This window comes from Schistocerca nitens, chromosome 12, assembly GCF_023898315.1.
Source record: "Schistocerca nitens isolate TAMUIC-IGC-003100 chromosome 12, iqSchNite1.1, whole genome shotgun sequence".
In the NCBI taxonomy this organism is placed as follows: Eukaryota; Metazoa; Arthropoda; class Insecta; order Orthoptera; family Acrididae; genus Schistocerca; species Schistocerca nitens.
This window is the reverse complement of record NC_064625.1, coordinates 31257225-31279470: the sequence shown is the minus strand read 5'-3', so window position 1 is coordinate 31279470 and position 22246 is coordinate 31257225. Positions and strand designations below refer to the sequence as shown.

Genomic DNA, 22246 nt, shown 5'->3' with positions numbered 1-22246 from the left:
CTTTTTTCCCCCTAAGGTAAGTCTTTCCGCTCCCGGGATTGGAATGACTCCTTACCCTCTCCCTTAAAACCCACATCCTTTCGTCTTTCCCTCTACTTCCCTCTTTCCTGATGAGGCAACAGTTTGTTGCGAAAGCTTGAATTTTGTGTGTATGTTTGTGTTTGTTTGTGTGTCTGTCGACCTGCCAGCACTTCCATTTGGTAAGTCACATGGAAACATTCCACGTAGGAAAAATATATCTAAAAACAAAGATGATGTGACTTACCAAATGAAAGTGCTGGCAGGTCGACAGACACACAAACAAACACAAACATTCACACAAAATTCAAGCTTTCGCAACAAACTGTTGCCTCATCAGGAAAGAGGGAAGGAGAGGGAAAGATGAAAGGATGTGGGTTTTAAGGGAGAGGGTAAGGAGTCATTCCAATCCCGGGAGTGGAAAGACTTACCTTAGGGGGAAAAAAGGACAGGTATACACTCGCACACACACACATATCCATCCGCACATACACAGACACAAGCAGACATATTTAAAGACAAAGAGTTTGGGCAGAGATGTCAGTCGAGGCAGAAGTGCAGAGGCAAAGATGTTGTTGAATGACAGTTGAGGTATGAGTGGCGGCAACTTGGAATTAGCGGAGATTGAGGCCTGGTGGATAACGGGAAGAGAGGATATATTGAAGAGCAAGTTCCCATCTCCGGAGTTCAGATAAGTTGGTGTTAGTGGGAAGTATCCAGATAACCCGGACGGTGTAACACTGTGCCAAGATGTGCTGGCCATGCACCAAGGCATGTTTAGCCACAGGGTGATCCTCATTACCAACAAACACTGTCTGCCTGTGTCCATTCATGCGAATGGACAGTTTGTTGCTGGTCATTCCCACATAGAATGCGTCACAGTGTAGGCAGGTCAGTTGGTAGATCACGTGGGTGCTTTCACACGTGGCTCTGCCTTTGATCGTGTACACCTTCCGGGTTACAGGACTGGAGTAGGTGGTGGTGGGAGGGTGCATGGGACAGGTTTTACACCGGGGGCGGTTACAAGGGTAGGAGCCAGAGGGTAGGGAAGGTGGTTTGGGGATTTCATAGGGATGAACTAAGAGGTTACGAAGGTTAGGTGGACGGCGGAAAGACACTCTTGGTGGAGTGGGGAGGATTTCATGAAGGATGGATCTCATTTCAGGGCAGGATTTGAGGAAGTCGTATCCCTGCTGGAGAGCCACATTCAGAATCTGATCCAGTCCCGGACCTATCCATCCATGGATATGTGTGTGTGTGCGAGTGTATACCTGTCCTTTTTTCCCCCTAAGGTAAGTCTTTCCGCTCCCGGGATTGGAATGACTCCTTACCCTCTCCCTTAAAACCCACATCCTTTCGTCTTTCCCTCTCCTTCCCTCTTTCCTGATGAGGCAACAGTTTGTTGCGAAAGCTTGAATTTTGTGTGTATGTTTGTGTTTGTTTGTGTGTTTATCGACGTGCCAGCACTTTCGTTTGAAAATTCAAGCTTTCGCAACAAACTGTTGCCTCATCAGGAAAGAGGGAAGGAGAGGGAAAGACGAAAGGATGTGGGTTTTAAGGGAGAGGGTAAGGAGTCATTCCAGTCCCGGGAGCGGAAAGACTTACCTTAGGGGGAAAAAGGGCAGGTATACACTCGCACACACACACATATCCATCCACACATGTGAAAGGTGGACGGCGGAGAGACACTCTTGGTGGAGTGGGGAGGATTTCATGAAGGATGGATCTCATTTCAGGGCAGGATTTGAGGAAGTCGTATCCCTGCATGGTATATGTGTGGATGGATATGTGTGTGTGTGCGAGTGTATACCTGCCCTTTTTCCCCCTAAGGTAAGTCTTTCCGCCCCCGGGAGTGGAATGACTCCTTACCCTCTCCCTTAAAACCCACATCCTTTCGTCTTTCCCTCTCCTTCCCTCTTTCCTGATGAGGCAACAGTTTGTTGCGAAAGCTTGAATTTTGTGTGTATGTTTGTGTTCGTTTGTGTGTCTGTCGACCTGCCAGCACTTTCATTTGGTAAGTCACATCATCTTTGTTTTTATATATTTTTTTTACTGGAAATTGAAATAAACTAACGAGCTGTTTCTTTAGCTTAAACGGTAAAGAAGAGTATGATAAGAGCATCACATGTCAACTTGGTTTAGTGTATCATGCTGTGAAACATAACCATGTCATTCAAGTGTGGACAGCAGAAATAAATTTGAGTCTCAAATATTTAATGATTCTGCAGTTGCTTCCAATCTTTAATGGTGATGCATCAAAGCAAAAATGATTGTGAAGAATGTTCTTACTCCTGACTTTGTATCTATTGTAAGGTGTTCAGTAAAGACCTTAGCATTATTTTTGTTAGCATCTGATGCATCAAACAAAAGCAATTGAAAAATATTTCCAGTTTGCATCTGGTAGTCCTATCCTTTAAAGGTAGTGCAGAATAAACTTTTAGATTTTGTTGAAAGGGCTTGGGTAACATATATGGTACTTACTGATACAGTACTGCAGAGTCTAGACAAACACATTTTGGAAATTAATTGTGTGTCTTTGTACTGTGCAAACATCATCAACATGAACTTTGGGAAAGCATATTCTGTATAGCAGTTACCCAGTTCAGAATTTTTTAAATTTGAAAAGAGTGATATTCAGTTATTGAAAAGTGCCAGTAGATCAGTAAAATACAATAAGAATCAATCTGAATCTGATTTACAAGCCCTTGAAAATGATAAATATGTACTTATTTTGTTCTCTAGATGTGTACTTCCACATTAATAATATTTTGTGACCTCTATCAAATGTATGTAAGGGCTATGTAATTTTTATGATATGATATATATTTATATTTTAGATTTTAAAATAATAATGAGTCATCACTTCTTTTTTTTTTTATTTTACAAAATCTGGTGCACTACCCTAAGTACAAGAGCTTATGGAACACAACAAATGATCAAGTAGGAAGTAAGTCATGACCACAGCCAGGAAAGACACAGCAGACTACAATGAAAAAAAGAAATCATACATGCATCAAGAGATGCATCTTATTTTATAGTATAACAGTAAGATTACTTGTATTCATTACTGTAATTACAGATTAGTGAAACTTACATTAGGGAAATTCCTCACTGTTATCAGGCTGAGCAGCAAATACACTCTCTAAAGAGGGAAGCATGTATAAGAAGCTTGTGAAATTATCAAGGAAAGGAACTACATGGAAAGAGAGGAAACACAAAATTAGTTTTACAAAATTTTATCACTTTATACAAAGACATATACAGAGATCATACCTTTTAGAGTAAAACACAGCTACTAAGTTCTACATGCAAAGAACATTATTCAAATAAAATGGCTCTATATTAGTTTTAATATTAAAAGTTTCTCAAGGACAAACTTACAGAAAAATTTTCCAAAAGGTGCTAATCAACCAATACAGAAGCATATAGCAAACTCAATAGTATTGCTTCCAACTACTGAGGAGGAAGTATGCAATGTTGTAATGCAATTAAATAACAAAAACTCTGCAGGTTTAGATGAAATCCAAATGTGTGAGCTGAAAAAATGCATAAACGGTATCAAAGCTCCACTAACAGAAATCATAAATGAATCCTTCAAAACTGGTTGCTTTCCTGACTATCTGAAGCATGTCAAAATTTTACCAGTTCACAAGAAAGGTGATGTAGAAAACATTGAGAACTACAGACCAATAGCCCTATTGTCATGCTTTTCCAAAGTGATAGAAACAATAATGAAAAACAGGCTTTTGAGCTATCTAAGTAAATTCAACCTCCTCTGCAATGACCAGCATGGTTTCAGGCCTGATAGAGGTACAGAATCTACAATAGCACAATTTACAAAAACAGTTTTAGAAGCACTAGATGCGAACAGCTATGTAACTGGCCTTTTCCTAGACCTGTCTGAGGCATTTGATACAGTTGACCACCAGAAGCTGTTGCATAAATTATAGGCACTAGGAGTAAGGGGAGTGGTTCTCAAATGGTTTCGTTCATATCTAGAAAACAGGGTACAGTCAGCAGAGATCACACATGTCTCCAGTGGAGTTAAGTACATTGAGAAACATTATCTGATCCACAATGTATCGATATTGGGGTCCCTCAAAGAAGCGTACTAGGCCCTGTATTATTTCTGGTGTATATAAATGATTTCCTGCAACATATCAGCCATGGAGAGAAGATATTGTTTGCGGATGACAGCAACATAGTGATCACCAGTAAGACACCAGCACAAATGTTGGAAAATTCTACTGAAGTGCTGAGGGATGTTCACAAATGTTCTCAGGAAAACAAAGTAACTCTCAACATAAAGAAAACAAATACAATATGCTTTAGAATGAACAGAAAACAGAGTCCCTTAAATTTAAAACTAGATAACATCTCCATAGAGTCCTTGTATCCTCATGCAGTAGTGAATGTTTGAGAACTGTATACTTTAGTTATGTTCATTCAGTAATCAGTTATGGTATTATTTTCTGGGGAAACAGTGCTCAGAATTTACGAACAGTATTTAAAATGCAAAAGAGAGCAGTAAGAATTATAACAAAAAGCAGTAAGTGGGCCCACTTTAGAGAACTTTTCAAAATGTTAGAAATTCTAACTGTTCCTTGTGAATTTATATTCCAAACCATAGTGTACATCAAGGAAAATATAGAAAACTATAGCAGAAATAGCAGTTTTCATAACTATAGTACAAGAACAAGTCACTGTCTTCACCTAGACAGGAAAAATAAACATAAGACTCAAAGTAGCTTCTTGTATGAAGGTGTAAAACTGTATAATAAACTGCCGCAGAAAATAAAAGAAGCAGATAACATGTACCGCTTTAGGAAAAATCTTAAATTGTTTTTGCAGGAACACTGCTTTTACACTACAAGTGAATTCCTTAGTACAAAATGATTGTAAATAGCTTTTGTTTCACAATATTTTGATAAGGAGCAAAAATGATTGTAAATAACTTATATATCACAATGTTTCACTACATGTAACAACAAACTGTATAAATATATGAATGCATGCAACTGACAACATCCATACATTTTAAAATGTCCACGGATGGCTAAATAAATAAAATAAAAATAAATAAATAAAAAGACTTTGAAACTGTAATAAGATGCTTTACTAAGACTTCAGCAAATAAACAAAAGCAAGATAATCTTTTAATGAGACAAAAGCATTGTTTACATTGAATGCTGTAATTACAAACTCTAGCCATCTGTCAAGTTTTGCTTAGTTCGACATGCCCTGACCTGCCCTGCCCTGCCCTGCCCTGATCTTACTAGTTCTTTCTTTCCCCAGCCCCATATATCTGTTAAATCTACACAGCTTATGTTTACACACAGCATGCCCAGACCATTCCTGAACGAATTTTAATTAAAAACAAAAATTAAAATTTTTATTTAGTTAGTATTCCACAGTATGCCAAAGTGTTAAAATATTCCAGCTAGCTGATTTCTGTATTGTGGAAGTTGACAATAATCTTGCAGTAAAAGAAGTTGAGCCTAATGTGTAGGAATTACAACTACATGATTTATCCGTACCTCATCATGTATGCCCAACTACTCAGAACTTCCTGCTTTGTTTATTATTTCTTGTTGGTACATTGTAGTAATCTTATGTACACAATTTGGCAGCACAGAAATAGATAGACTGTATTTGTTTTCCAAGTTTAAGTGAGAAAATTTCCATAAAGACAAGTTATTAATTTCAATAAAAGAACAATTTTATTAGTCTTCATTCATGCCCATTTACTCAGATTGACAACAATACTTACTGAGAGGTATTTGAAATTTGTGGAAAGAGCAAATTCTGTTGTAACTAAATTTGGTAAACAGAGGGAGTGGGGAGAAAGTAGAATATGAAAATATGACAGGGTTTTGCCAAAACTGGGTTATTTTAAATGGTGCTTACATATGCTGAGCATGACCGTATATGAAAGACAATATTTGGCCCACGACATTTTAACATGCGATCTGCTATCCATTTGTAAAGCACTGTATAATCAGTGTATAATCAAATATTGAAACATGATGTCATTGTCAGTCTTGTGAATCCACTTTTGTGGGTATTTGGATGCATAAACTTGCTTGTTTGTCATTTTGCAGCTGTGTTGTACTTAAAGCATCACATTTTATCTCTACTAGTGGTCACTGTTCAACTTTTTAATTAAAATTTGAGAATAATGGTATTTTAAATCCTTTTTTTGCAACTATTAAAAATGCAGATATATTTTACCATATGCATTTTGTTTTATTTATTTAAAATGTTGTTGTTTCAAGAGATACTGAAATGTGGTTTTTAGTTACTACATTTATCAACTTATTTTACTTTAAACCAGAAATGTCATCTGCATTCTTGCATTTGGCACAGATGTTTATGCCCTAACATCATGTTGTCTTCAAGCACTACAGATTTCCTTATGTAAACAATATTTATTTAGTCATTTATTTATCCATCCATCCAGGGGTCACATTACATTGTGCCCCCATAATACAATGAACATACAACATATGCACAGAATATCTAGGGTTAGTTAGGACAACAGGACATGTATTGAGGGGTGATGATATTAGTGTTTCTGAAGAGGGGGAAAAAAAACCTTCCCGTGAACATATGCCCTATTCTGAATGTTATCTGAGATAGAACACATTTACTAACAAAGAGATAGAGGGGCTGACCAGTGCTTACCTCAGCTCAGTACAGCCGATAGATACACATAAAACAGAACTGAAAATTTAAGTTCCTAGCTTTCGGAACAAATGTTCCTTCATCGGGGAGGAGAGAGGGGAAAGAAAGGGAAGAAGGGAAAGGAGATTCAGTTACTCACAACCCAGGTTATGAAGCAACAGGGAAAGGAAAATAGGGAGGGTAGCAAGGATGGAGGGACAACCATGCCTCCATCCTTGCTACCCTCCCTATTTTCCTTTCCCTGTTGCTTCATAACCTGGGTTGTGAGTAACTGAATCTCCTTTCCCTTCTTCCCTTTCTTTCCCCTCTCTCCTCCCCGATGAAGGAACATTTGTTCCGAAAGCTAGGAACTTAAAATTTCAGTTCTGTTTTATGTGTATCTATTGGCTGTACTGAGCTGAGGTAAGTACTGGCCAGCCCCTCTATCTCTTTGTTAGTATTTGTTTCACATCTTTATATGAGATTTTCCATTAATCATATAGAACACATTTAATAAAGACTGTTATTTATTTTCTGTGCTTTTGAAACACTGTCATTCTTTACAATGTACCACACAAGTGTAGAGGAAGTTGAGAGAAATAATTTGACACAGCACACTTGGGGTCTATCAAGTCAGGAAACTACCACAAACTGGCCTACAGGAACTGTCTTTAGTTATTGTGCATGCACATTGCGCAAGGTTTTCAATATTCTCACGCCCTCTTCATACAAACTTTTAGGCCTGGAGAAAAAAAAAATCTTTTGATATCTGCCTTAAAGAACATTTAACATAGGTAGTAATATAACAGTTTTTAGTTATCATTAAAAAAGATGTAGACCAAAAAGTAAAATGCAGAGATCAATGTCTGGATAGCCATCATTATGTTCCTAAAGTATATCATTTGAATATACATAAAAATACTATTGTTTTAAAAGTATGTACACAACCATAGTTAAATTAGCAAACTGGCTTCCATAGCAAAGCCTTTTTCTACGTATCTTTTCATGTATTATGATGTCTCTTTTTACTGTGTTTTGAATTTTTCCTTTGTTGGGGTTCTTTTTCTGCCAGCTTGCACTTATCTGATAGCAGTTCAATTTTTCATTTGTTTCATACTCATCTGTTTAGTGTACACATGAGACTGCCAGCTACCAGTGTCTAATTAGAGCCCATATCTGCCACATCAGTCCTGCTTGTATGACAGTACACATCTAGTTTACCCACACTAGTACTCAAGAAACTTTGCACTAGTTTCATCTGGGGAAGGCGTTCCTTCTCACTCAGTTTTGTAGTTTTAGTGGTCTTCACTGGTTTGCTGCAGCTCTCCATGCTACTCTATCCTGTACAAGCCTATTCATCTCTGAACAGCTACTGCAATCAACATCCTTCTGAATCTGCTTACTGTATTCATTTTGTGGTCTCCCTGTATGATGCTGGCCCCCACACTTATATCCAGTACTATATAGGTTGATTCCTTGATGTCTAAGAATGTGTCCTATCAACCAGTCTCTTCTTTTAGTAAACTTGTGCCACAGATTTCCTTTCTCTACAGTTGTGTTAGCACCTACTCATTAGTTACACAATCTACCCATCTAATCTTCAGCATTCTGCTGTAGCACCACATTTCTCTTGTCTGAACTGTTTATCATCCGTATTTCACTTCTATACAAGACTACCCTTCAGACAAATACCTTCAGAAAATACCTCTTAACACTTAAATCTATATTTGATGTTAACAAATTTCTCTTCCTCAGAAATGCTTTTCTTGCCATTGCCAGTCTACAGTTTATATTCTCTCTGCTTCAGCCATTGTCAGTTGTTTTACTGCCCGAATAGCAAAACTCATCCACTATTTTTAGTGTCTCATTTCCTAATCTAATCTAATTCCCTCAGCATAATCTGATTTAATTCAACTGCATTCCATTACAACTGTTTCGCTTTTGTTGATGTTTGTCTTATATCCTCCTTTCAAGGCACTGTCCATTCCTTTCAACTGTTTTCCCAAGTCCTTTGTGGTCTCTGTCAGAATTGCAATGTCATCTGGTTTCCTATACTGCTAGCTCAGTGTACAGATCAAATAAGATCAGGGATAGGCTGCAGCCCTATCTCACTTCCTTCCCAACCACTGCTTCCCTTTTATGTCCCTCAACTCATAGCTGCCATCTGGTTTCTGTACATACTGTGAACAGCCTTTCACTGCCTATATTTTGCCCCTGCTACTGTCGGAATTGTAAAGAGTGTACTCCACTCATTGTTGTCAAAAGCTTCATCTAAATCTCAAAATGCTACAAACATATGTTTGCCATGCAGTAAACTTTCTTCTATGATAATTTGCAGGGTCAGTATTGCTTCACATGTTCCTACTTTTCTCAGGAACTCAAACTGATCTTTCCTGAGGTTGGCTTCTGCCAATTTTTCCAGTCTTCTGTACATAATTCATGCTAGTATTTTGGAGCTGTGACTTATTAAGAAGATAATTTGATAATATTCACACCTGTCAGCAACTGCTTTGTTTTAAATTTAAATTATGACAGTCATCTTGAAGTCGGAGGGTATTTCACCCATCTGTCACATCTTACACAGCAGGTGGAATAGTTCTGTCATGCGTCGTTCTTCCAAGGATAACAGCAGTTCTGATGGAATGTCGTCTATCCCCAGGGTATTGTTTCGATTTAGCTCTTTCAGTATTCTGTCAGATTCTTCTGGCAGTATCATAACACCATTTTCATCTGTGTCCTCTTCCCTTTCTATAATATTGCTCCCTTGTATAGACCCTCCATATACTCCTTTGACCTTTCAGATTTCCCCTCTTTATTTAGTTCTGGTCTTACATCTAAGCTCTTGATATTAATACAAATGCTTCACTTTTATTCAAAGGTCCCATTTATTTTCCTGTAGGTGGTGTCTATTTTCCCCCTAGAGATATATCCTTATGTATCCTTACACTTACCCGCTAGCCATTCCTGCATAGCCATTTTGCACATCCTGTCAATCTCAATTTTTAGGCATTTTTATTGTCTTTTACCTGCTGCATTCACTGCATTTTTATATTTTCTCCTTTTGTCAATTAAATTCAGTATTCAAGGATTTCTGCTAGGCTTCATCTTTTTATCTGTTTGGTCCTCTGCTGCCTTCACTATTTCATATCTCAAAGCTACCTATTTGTCTGCTACTGTATTCCTTGTCCTGTTGTAGTCAGTCATTGCCTAATATTATTCTCTTAATATTTTATTGTGATTTAAGAGTTACTAACTTTATGCTATTACTAAGCTAATTTCAGTTTGAACAACCAGATCACACATGTGTTTACATTGAGACTGTTATGGGCTGTCCATTTATAGGCTACCTTCATGATAAGCTATCGAAAATATTCAAATGCATGTAGTTGTGTTTAGAAGTTAGTTTCATTTGCAATTGATTTTTCTAGTATATTAGTAGTCCCACCATTTTATAAACAGATCAGCTAAACAGAATTGCTGAAGAGTCAAACAGGTCATGATACCATTTGTCTGACCTGAGGCTGAAACACATAATATTTAAAGACTGTATTCCAGTCAACACTGCCAGAAGCTTTATCTAAATCTACAAATGCTATAAATTTTGTAAGGTAAGTGAATAGGATGGATATTATGAACTCAAACTTTTTGAAGTAGGGAAAAAGTGTTCTAACTTCTTATTGACTATACAATGAAACAGGTGTCACTGGCTGGACAACATTTTGTACGGTCATTAGTGTGATGCAGACAGTAATTTACTCACTCTTGGCCTTCAGCCTGAGGATTCTGTCCAGACAGCGTTCATACCGCCCTGCTTGGGGAACGTGGATAAACAGCATTCCCATGTCCCTGGCCTTCTTCTTCACTGTCTCCAGGTTTTGATAGTCCACTGAAAAACAATTACCATGAGAGTAGCTGATGTATATGAATTCCCAATCTCTGTCTTTTCTTCTTCATAACAGAATTTATCCGCTTAATGCAAGGATAACTAACTAAACATTGATCATCGACATTTATTTCTGTTGTGTAATGGATTCCCTCCCGTCAGTGAGATACCCAAGTCCGTAACTCCCATGGATACACATACAGTTGTGAATATACTTATATTTGTTGCATCCAAGGTGCAGGTCCGTGGCTTTAAATGATGTTTGAGATGACATGAGGTTTGGATAAGAAACAAAAAGTTTGTGGAACATCCATTTTTTATTAGCCTCCAGCACTAAGAAATAAATGTATTTGATACACCCCATATGATTTCTATCAACGTTATCACCTTGCTATTACTCAGATATGAAAATACAGTGCCACCTGGAGCTGAGACACCAAACCAACAGATGTGACTCGCATCACTCTGTTAACGACTGCCCCAACTCACTCAAAATATAACTGCTCATTGTCTGCTGACGCAGCTTCTTTTAATGTGATGGCTTCTGATGTCATTCTTATGGCATCAGACAAGATATACAACAGAATTAAAAGCATGTCTTTAATTAAATTATCTTTTACACATTTCAAATTACACTGAATGCCAATTTGGTGCACCAAAATAGAATTCAGGGACTATCACAGTTTGTCACTTCTGCTTCTATGCAAATCTTGTCTATAATTTATAATGTGTGGATAGAATACCTAAGAACATGCAGAAACAAAATCACTACAGAAGATACCAAAACAAAAATTACATAGATTTAGTTGATCAAATATCAAACTATTACGTTTCACTAGGAGATCACAAATCTGAAATTGGATTTTGTCAAGGCAAAGTACTTCATATGTTATTAATGCAATTTTATTGAGGCTTTAATTAATTAATATCAATTAAACATTGTCTTTTAGGTGAAACAAATTTGTCTGTACTTGGCTGTTTTGAACTTGTGATACAAATGAAGGACTGAATCCACTCATAAAGCTGTTTATAGATAGTGTCAAAAAATAGATTGGGCAGTAGTTTCATATCAGACTCAGTGGACTCTGTTGATGGTAGCTGTCCTCTTGCAAAACCTATTAATTCACTGCAAATAAGAGATGGCACTGACTTTCAATAAATGTTAGCAATGTTTGCCAGAATTTCTGAAAAAAAAAAACTGAATTGCACAATGAAATCTGATAAAGAAAATGTAAGTAAAAAGAATGTTATGAAAAGAGACAGATAATTTCAAGCAATGTTATGTTATAACCAAAAGTGTCTGTTATGTTTCTTCAGAACCAGCTTTTATGTGGAAATCTATGTGTAATAGATTACTTCAGGTGGAAGGCTATTTCTTCTTATTTGACAGTGTTCCAGGTTCCACTATGGAAACTGTGAATGGATAATTATGTGGTTTCACTCACTGTAAGTGAAATGGGTTAACAATTGCTCATGAAGGACATTTCTAACGTTTATCCCCATGTTATGTGTAATTTCATGAATGCAGAGAGTGATTATGCCCTTTACCAGATTAAAAATGTTCACAGGTAATTATGATATTAGAGAAAGTGTCCCTTTTGTGTCCCATGCAATCTGCCAGAGTCTGTTGGTTTAAATAATTTTCACCCTATAAACTGTGTGCCCGACCGAGACTCAAACTCGGGACCTTTGCCTTTCGCGGGCAAGTGCTCTACCATCTGAGCTACCGAAGCACGACTCACGCCCGGTACTCACAGCTTTACTTCTGCCAGTAGAGCACTTGCCCGTGAAAGGCAAAGGTCCCGAGTTCGAGTCTCGGTCGGGCACACAGTTTTAATCTGCCAGGAAGTTTCATATCAGCGCACACTCCGCTGCAGAGTGAAAATATCATTCTGGTTTCACCCTATAATTTAGGACTCCATTAGAATACCAGAAACTATAGGTACAATATATTAAAACACAGAATTTTAAGAGGAAGGCAGTATTCAGAGTTTGGGACTAGAAAGAGATGACAACATTCGTTCTTTCATTCATCCATATCCATCAGGTTCCAAAGATCCTATCAAGAATGCATGTGGAAATTAATCAAGGTATATGTTAGCAAAAGATAAGCAAAGCATGCTAAATAAACTAATATAACATGTTAACTACTCGCTGGAGATGAAAGAAAGTGTTGCTAGGGGTCTCCTAAATGTGCACAGAAAACTGGACATCACATGTTGTGAGGCCGGCTGACCATAGTACCAAATGAGACTGGTCCTGCAACATGATGCAGTTGAAAGAAAGGGAAAAGGCAGTGTGTATCAATTGGTGAAGAGTTATGGTGTGCTGAGGTCGTGATATTCATTACAACACAGCCCAGAGACAACATTTGGATGACTCCACACAGAGAAGAATCACCGGGAACTGGGAAAAGACGAAGTGTGTCGAGTGTAGCACATAGCTTTCGTACTGCTCACAGTACTGTTTCACATGCACGGGAGTGATCTGAACCACAGGTTCTGCTGCCCAAAGGAGAAGAGGTGGTCAACAATGGTCAATCACAACAGCAGATGATCTCTAGATTGTACAATGGGCAAGAAGAGTACCACATCAAACGGCAGGTGCGACTGCGGCCACATTAAGCAGGACTTCAAGGCACACAATCTCACATTTCATATTGGCGTGGCTACAGCATAGGGGTGTTCTATTTGCCCAATGGCCAGTGCATTGTGTTCCGTTCACACCCACACACCAGCGGCATCGTTTGTGACGGTGCCAAGAGCATGGGGACTAGACCGATGAGGAGCTGGTTCACATGATCTTCTTGGATAAGAGCACGTTCAGTCCAAGTAGTGATTCTGGGTTCACCCTCATATAGTGAGAATTGGGAATATTTCATGCACCCAGGATCATTGACGAACATGATCGTTTTTGTGGCCCGGGTGTTATGTTTTGGGGAGGCATAATGTTGCATGGGCATACTGACCTCCAAGTCTTTGAACAAGGTACAGTAGGCAGTCACAGTGGGTGTGACACTGTATTCCTCCACCATGTGCATGTTTTCAGGAATGCATTTGGCCCTGACTTTATTTTTATGGATACAGTGTGTGACCAGATTGAACAGCACAGATGGAAAATCCCTCGGAACAAGAGGGTACTCGGTGATTGGACTGGCCTGCCCGTTCCCACAACTTGAATCCCATCGTGCATGTGGGGGATGTGTACACGAACATGTGCACAATGACCATCTATCAGTTGCTGCAGTAGCCACGCTGGTGGAGAAATAGAACTCCTCCTTACCAACTAGTGGGCACGGCTGGTCCCGGCGGAGGTTCGAGTCCTCCCTCGGGCATGGGTGTGTGTGTTTGTCCTAGGATAATTTAGGTTAAGTAGTGTGTAAGCTTAGGGACTGATGACCTTAGCAGTTAAGTCCCATAAGACTTCACACACACAACCAGTGGGCAGCATTGGAGCATGTCAGAGGGCATCTGTGGTGATCACACAGCCTATTAAGTACCATGTCCCGCCTTTTGTAATGACCATGAGGCCATCATAAATCGCGGTGACTTCAGTGTAATTGAATAAAAGTGTCATTTCTGTTCGTCTTACTGCGAATTTCTTTCAGTTACCTCCTGTACTATACTGTAGCAATATTTTGTATGAATGGTCAATGTTTCATCAAACTGAGTTACTTAGCAGTGACGTATCACGCTAAAGTTACTTTCGTCCTTAAGTTTTGCACATCAGTGTCTTTAGCACTGGAATGTGATTTAGATCTTCATTTCACTTCAGAGAAATTTTTATTTACTGCGTATTTTATAGGAAGAAACAACCCAATCCACGATCACTAGATTAATACTTAACTTTAAGGGTCTTGTTGTTGTTGTTGTTGTTGTTGTGGTCTTCAGTCCTGAGACTGGTTTGATGCAGCTCTCCATGATACAGTAAAGCTGCATGTCCTTGGGGAAAAATTACGGCTGTAGTTTCCCCTTGCTTTCAGCCGTTCGCAGTACCAGCACAGCAAGGCCGTTTTGGTTAATGTTACAAGGCCAGATCAGTCAATCATCCAGACTGTTGCCCCTGCAACTACTGAAAAGGCTGCTGCCCCTCTTCAGGAACCACATGTTTGTCTGGCCTCTCAACAGATACCCCTCCGTTGTGGTTGCACCTACGGTACGGCCATCTGTATCGCTGAGGCACGCAAGCCTCCCCACCAACGGCAAGGTCCATGGTTCATGGGGTCTTACAAAGAATCAAAGGGAAGGCTACTAATATCAGAGGGACGGAAGGAAAGATAGGGGGCACCCGGTCATATGTCGCTTGTGGGGAAAAGTGTTCTCGAACTGGTCCTGGGCGTGGGTGAACATTACAGGTCCTGAATGGGTCACAGTAGGTTGGGCAGAGTGCACGATCTGTAGTGTTTTCTGGTTTAAATGCTGCAGCTTAATAATAATGGGAGCATGACTGGATGAGCCTGTATCTACTTGCAGTCACTGACGTTTTGTACTAAGAGTGGAACTTTTTGAACTTTTAACTGCACAAGAAGAAAGCTCAATAAACAGACTCTGATACAAAAAAAAAAAAGTAACTCAACACGAACGAATTATCTGAAAGGAACATAAATCGGTAGATGTGATGTACATGTACAGACAAACAAAGAATTACAATTTCAGAAAAATAGTACGATTTATTCGGGAGAAAGAGCTTCACAAACTGAGCAAGTCCATAACGCGTTCGACCACTACTGGCCATTGTGCAAGCTGTTTTCGGCTTAGCATTGATTGATAAAATTGTTGGATGTCCATCTGAGGAATGTCGTGCCAAATTCTGTCAAATTGGCGTCTTAGAATCCCGAGGAGGTCGGAGGGCCCTGCCCATAATGCTCTAGACGTTCTCAGTCGGGAAGAGATCAGCGACGTTGCTGGCAATTACAGGGTTTGCCATGCGCGAAGACGAGCAGTAGAAGCTCTGCCCGTGTGCTGGCGGGCGTTGTAAGACTAGCATGGCTTGCCACGAGGGGCAACAAATGGGGCGCAGAGTATCGTCGACGTACTGCTGTGCTGTTAGGACGCCGCAGATGACAACCATTTCTTCTATGAAATCACTCCTGGTAGTAGGGCTGTATGATTGGTGACAGATTGATATTCCACCACTGTAAAAGGCATCTTCGCTCTAGAATCTCATTGACTGCAGTAGAATAATATTCAGTGATGAGTCCAACCTCTACTTGAGCCGTGATGACCAGCGAAGAGCCGGCCGTTGTGACCGAGCGGTTCTAGGCGCTTCAGTCTGGAACCGCGCTGCTGCTACGGCCGCAGGTTCGAATCCTGCCTCGGGCATGGATGTGTGTGATGTCCTTAGGTTAGTTAGGTTTAAGTAGTTGTAAGTCTAGGAGACTGATGGCCTCAGATGTTAAGTCCCATAGTGGTCAGAGCCATTTGAACCATTTTTTGACCAGCGAAGACGTGTCTGGAGATGCCACTGACAGCGGTGGGATACAATCCTTACCAACCTGATTGTCGCCAACCATATGGTCCGACGGCCAGGAGAGATGGTCTGGGGTGCGAACCAGCTTCGGATTTTGGCGATCTGACGCGCCAGATTGACAGAATTCGCCACGATATCCCTCAAGAGGACAGCCAACAACTCTGTCAAACAGTGCCAAGCCGAATAACTGCTTGCATAAGGGTCAGTGCTGGTCCAGTCTGTTATTGACTTGCTCAATTTGTGAAGCTCTTTCTCTTGAATAAGTCCTCCAATTTTTCTAAAATTGTAACCGTTTCTTTGGCTGTAGATGCAGAGCACACCTGCCCATTATGTCCCATTCAGATAACTGCTTCGTGATGCGTTTTTTTTCCTCTAAGAGTGTATTTTTTTTATTTATTCAGACGTCAAGTTCCGTACGACAAAATTGAGGAGCAAATCTCCAAGGTCATGGAACGTGTCAATACATGAAATTACATCATAAAAGTTCAAATGGCTCTGACCATTATGGGACTTAACATCTGACGTCATCAGTCAACTAGAACTTAGAACTACTTAACCCTAACTAACCTAAGGACATCACACACATCCATGCCCGAGGCAGACCGAAGCGCCTAGAACCGCTCGGCCACACCAGCCGGTACATCATAAAAGTAATAACAAATAAAAATAAAATGTTTATGAGCCCGAAAAAAATCAATCAATAAGTTTAAGTAAACGCAAACAACAATACAAGAATCAGCTTACTTTTTCAAGGAACTCCTCGACAGGATAGAAGGAGTGACCCATTAGGAAACTCTTCAGTTTCGATTTGAAAGCGCGTGGATTACTGCTAAGATTTTTGAATTCGAGTGGTAGCTTACTGAAAATGGATGCAGCAGCATACTGCACACCTTTCTGCACAAGAGTTAAGGAAGTCCGAGCCAAATGCAGGTTTGATTTCTGCCGAGTATTAACTGAGTGAAAGCTGCTTATTCTTGGGAATAAGCTAATATTGTTAACAAGAAATGGCAGTAACGAATATATATATTGAGAGGCTAATGTTAAAATACCCAGACTCGTGAAAAGGGTTCGACAAGAGGTTTGTGAACTTACACCACTTATTGCCCGAACCGCCAGTTTCTGTGCCAAAAATATCCTTTTAGATTGGGAAGAGTTACACCAAAATATAATACCATACGACATAAGCAAATGAAAATAAGCGAAGTAGACTAATTTCGTGTCGAACGATTGCTCACTTCAGATACCTTTCGAATAGTAAAAATGGCAGTCTTAACTCTTTGAAGAAGATCCTGAACGTGCGCTTTCCACAACAGTTTACTAACTATCTGAACATCCAGAAATTTGAACTGTTCAGTTTCACTAGTCATAGGCCCATTCTGCGAAATTAAAACGTCAGGTTTTGTTGCATTGTGTGTTAGAAACTGTAAAAACTGAGTGTTACTGTGACTTAGCGCTTCAGTCTGGAACCGAGCGATTGCTACGGTCGCAGGTTCGAATCCTGCCACGGGCATGGATGTGTGTGATGTCCTTAGTTTAGTTAGGTTTAAGTAGTTCTAAGTTCTATGGGACTGATGACCTCAGAAGTTAAGTCCCATAGTACTCAGAGCCATTTGAACCATTTTGTGATATAGCGTTAGTTTATTTTCTACAACCCACGAACTTAGGTCATGAACTGCACTATTTGAAACCGAGCCAATGTTGCACACATCCTTTACTACCAAGCTAGTGTCATCAGCAAACAGAAATATTTTACAGTTACCCATAATACTAGAGGGCATATCATTAATATAAATAAGGAACAGGAGTGGCCCCAACACTGACCCCTGAGGCATCACCCATTTGACTGTACCCCACTGAGATCCCACATCACAGTCATTCTCAATATTGTGAATAATGACCTTTTGCTGTCTGTTGGTAACGGAAGGGGTGAACCAGTTGTGTAAAAGTATTTGTTGTGGTAGTTTCCGACTTTGTGAATTATGATAATCGTCACAGACCTTCCCTAAAAACCTTGTACAACAGGTTCCTGCTTCTTGCTTCCTACCCTCCATATTCCGTCTCAGTCCAGGGGAGAGATTACACGTTATACACAAAATGAACTAACAAATAACGTAACAGAACCTGCGGGGTATGATGATAGACTTACAGTCAATGACGTCCTGCGTGACGTGACAGACGCAGACACTGTCACTCTGGACTTCCGGCGAACTCCCGCCTGCTTCTTCACACAGCAGTTGGCACCTCCGCTCTGTTGGCAGGACTGAAGCCCGCACCACGGTGGCTGTCGGCAGAGCACATGATCAGTATTTGCGCCAATAAGGTGCGCTGTCTATGAACAGCCACAACAAATGATTTCCCACCATTCTGGTGGAGCCAGGAGCGAGTTAAATGAACAATATCTGAGCAAACGTTCCAGCTAACCTTTATGTAATCTAGAATTGACGAATAAACAGAGAGGCAGGGAGTTATGTGTTGCCAACAGAGAAGCACTAACAGAAGAGCAAGTCAGTTAGGAGACCTCAGTGACTTAAAACGTAGAGCGGTCATTCGGTGTCACTTGAGCAACAAGTCCATCAAGGATTTTTCAATACTACTAAAGCTGTTCAAGTCAACTGCTGGCGATGTGATTCTGATGTGGAAACGCAAAGGAAGAACCACAGATAAACCATGACCGCGCAAGACGCCACGCAGTGATGGACATGGACAAGGACACAGCCAAGATTTTGTCGAAGTGGGGGTCCAGTTTGCTAAAGAGAATCTTAAAAAGACTCATGTCTTTCATTTATTCTTAAAATTTTCATGTTGTTGTTGTGGCCTTCAGTCCAGAGACTGGTTTGATGCAGCTCTCCATGCTACTCTATCATCTGCAAGCTTCTTCATCTCCCAATAGCTACTGCAACCTACATCCTTCTGAATCTGTTTAGTGTATTCATCTCTTGGTCTCCTTCTACGATTTTTACCCTCCACGCTTCCCTCCAATACTAAATTTGTGACCCCTTGATGCCTCAGAATACTCCCTACCAACCGATCCCTTCTTCTAATCAAGTTGTGCCACAAACTCCTCTTCTCTCCAATTCTATTCAATACCTTCTCATTAGTTATGTGATCTACCCATCTAATCTTCAGCATTCTTCTGTAGCACCACATTTCGAAAGCTTCTATTCTCTTCTTGTCTAAAATAATTATCGTCCATGTTTCACTTCCATACGTGACTACACTCCATACAAATACGTTCAGAAACGACTTCCTTACACTTAAAATCTATACTCGATGTTAACAAATTTCTGTTCTTCAGAAGCGCTTTCCTTGCCATTGCGAGTCTACATTTTATATCCTCTCTACTTCGACCATCATCAGTTATTTTGCTCCCCAAATAGTGAAACCCATTTACTACTTTAAGAGTCTCATTTCCTAATCCAATTCCCTCAGCATCACCCGACTTCATTCAAATACATTCCATTATCCTAGTTTTGCTTTTGTTGATGTTCATCTTATATCCTCTTTTCAAGACACTGTCCATTCCGTTCAACTGCTCTTCCAAGTCCTTTGCTGTCTCTGACAGAATTATAATGTCATAAGCGAACCTCAAAGTTTTTATTTCTTCTTCATGGAGTTTAATACCTACTGCGAAGTTTTCTTTTGTTTCCTTTACTGCTTGCTCAATATACAGATTGAATAACATCGGGGAGAGGCTACAACCCTGTCTCATTCCCTTCCCAACTACTGCTTCCATTTCATGTCCCTCGACTCTTATAATTGCCATTTGGTTTCTGTACAAATTGTAAATAGCCTTTCGCTCCCTGTATTTTACCCCTGCCACCTTTAGAATTTGAAAGAGAGTATTCCAGTCAACGTTGTCAAAAGCTTTCTCTAAGTGTACAAATGCTAGAAACGTAGGTTTGCCTTTCCTTAATCTATTTTCTAAGATAAGTCGTAGGGTCATTATTGCCTCACGTGTTCCAACATTTTGACGGAATCCAAACTGATCTTCCCCGAGGTCGGCTTCTACCAGTTTTTCCATTCATCTGTAAAGAATTCGTGTTAGTATTTTGCAGTCGTGGTTTATTAAACTGTTAGTTCGGTAATTTTCACATCTGTCAACACCTGCTTTCTTTGGGATTGGAATTATTATATTCTTCTTGAAGTCTGAGGGTGTTTCGCCTGTCTCATACACCTTACTGACTAGATGGTAGAGTTTTGTGAGACCTGGCTCTCCCAACGCTGTCAGTATATCTAATGGAATGTTGTCTATTCCCTGGGCCTTGTTTTGACTTAGGTCTTTCAGTGCTCTGTCAAACTCTTCACGCAGTATCATATCTCCTATTTCATCTTCATCTACATTCATAAAGAACGATAAACTATTTTATGCGACAATGATCTCAGAGTTTTCGTCAAGTGGAGATGGGATCTCCTTACTTAGGGGTGCTGTATTTCGGCAAACCACTAAGAAGCAGTCATGCTCCAATCTCCTTCACACTTCCTAAGTTCATTTTACACTATTCTTCCTTCTGTCTGGATTTGAATTGAGGAAGTGGTCAGGAACGGACAAGGGCTAATTTTTTGGACACCGTGATTATAACTGGCAGGGCTTTTAGTATAAAGAGATCCCTGTTCGGCAGAGAACCTAGAACAATTCTTGGTAGCGAAAATACAGTATATCCGGAATTATTCACCCTTACATTTTCCCAGGTTTCCTAAGTATGCACCTCTCACTTCTTGCAATGTAAAGGAGACTATTTTCTGCATTAAAGAATGTCCCAGCAAACGAATGCATAAGACCAAAGGAGGATGACGATGATGTTTGGTTTGTGGGGCGCTCAACTGCTCGGTTATCAGCGCCCGTACAAATTTCCAACCTTTTCTCAGTCCAAACTTGCCACTTCTATGAATGATGATGAAATGATGAGGACAACACAAACATCCAGTCATCTCGAGGCGGGTGAAAATCTCTGACCCCGCCGGAAACGGACCCGGGACCCCGTCCGTGCTCGGGACGCGAGAACGCGACCGAGAGACCACGAGCTGCGGATCCTAAATGAGGAGAATTCGGATTAGTATTTATTTATCATAAGCCTTTTAGTGCCAGGAGTCTCCAAAGAGATGTTTGGCTCATCTTAGATGCAGTTCTTTTCATTCAAGCAGAGGGACTACATTTCAAGGGGACTGGAATCTTTCAGGAAAGAAGGGTATCCAGAAGGAATTGGCTGTGGCCTACAGCAAGGGATCACTCCTGACATTTGCCTAAACTGAAAAAGGGAAACCATAGAAAAGCATTTTCAAGAGTGCTGATGCATGAATTCAAACCACCTGCCTCCCGAATCCAGGGATTGCTGGGCGAGGAGTTCACCATGCAGAACTACCTCAAGTCGGTGGAGAATTTGGATAAACCAGTTGATGTACATTGTTTTAAAATAAAATAAAATGCATCACAATGAAAGATTGAATTCTGACATCAAACAGTGGAAAATGCGGGATGGAACGTAACAATATTATGAAATAGCGGAGATGCTGAGTCGCAGATAGGCGCAGCAAAAAGACTCTCACACATAAAGTTTTCGGTCCGTAAGGCCTTCGTCAAAAATAGACGGCAGACACACACACGCAAACGCAACTCACACACACACACACGACTGCAGTCTCAGGGAACTGTAGCCACACTGGCAGTGTGCGAGAAATTGTTAAGTTATTACGGTATTACAAGAGCGTTAATAGATTTTGGTCGAAAGGGGGAGGGAGGGATTCAGAGCGCAGTCGTCTCGGACAAATGAAAGTAGCCCGCTGAGAAAACGGACTAACGAACTACATAATATGCTGCCATCTGCCATCACATACCCCTTCCGCTTTCTACAAACCGCTCCGCATCGTTCCGTATCGGAACTGGTTTCCATAATCGGATACTTAACTGTTCAAAGGTACAAAGTGCCAAATTTATGTACTAAAGTTATTACAAACAAACTGACTGTAACACGTTTGTTTGTGTGGCCATCTTCCGCAGCAAGCATATAAATACTTGTTTTGCAAATCAAACTGCCTTTTCCTGCTGCTATTTATTTCATTTAATCCATACGCGTTTCGCCTTCTACTGTTTTAAGGCATCATAATCTATAACTAACAAAACTGTACCATTATAGATCCCAGTGATGATGCCTTAGAACAGTAGAAGGCGAAACGCGTATGGATCAAATAAAATAAATAGCAGCAGGAAAAGGCAGT

At 40.1% G+C, this 22246-nt stretch overlaps 1 protein-coding gene across 1 annotated transcript in view; it reads right to left on the bottom strand.

Moving 5' to 3' along the window:
* LOC126215282 (uncharacterized) overlaps positions 1-22246 on the bottom strand; it is a 98795-nt gene that overhangs the window by 5589 nt on the left and 70960 nt on the right. Inside the window, exons 2-3 of the mRNA XM_049941971.1 lie at positions 18180-18314; positions 10442-10567 (exon numbers count right to left, since the gene is read on the bottom strand). Of these exons, the coding sequence (XP_049797928.1) occupies positions 10442-10567; positions 18180-18314 (261 nt within the window). The remainder of the gene's footprint in view (positions 1-10441; positions 10568-18179; positions 18315-22246) is intronic.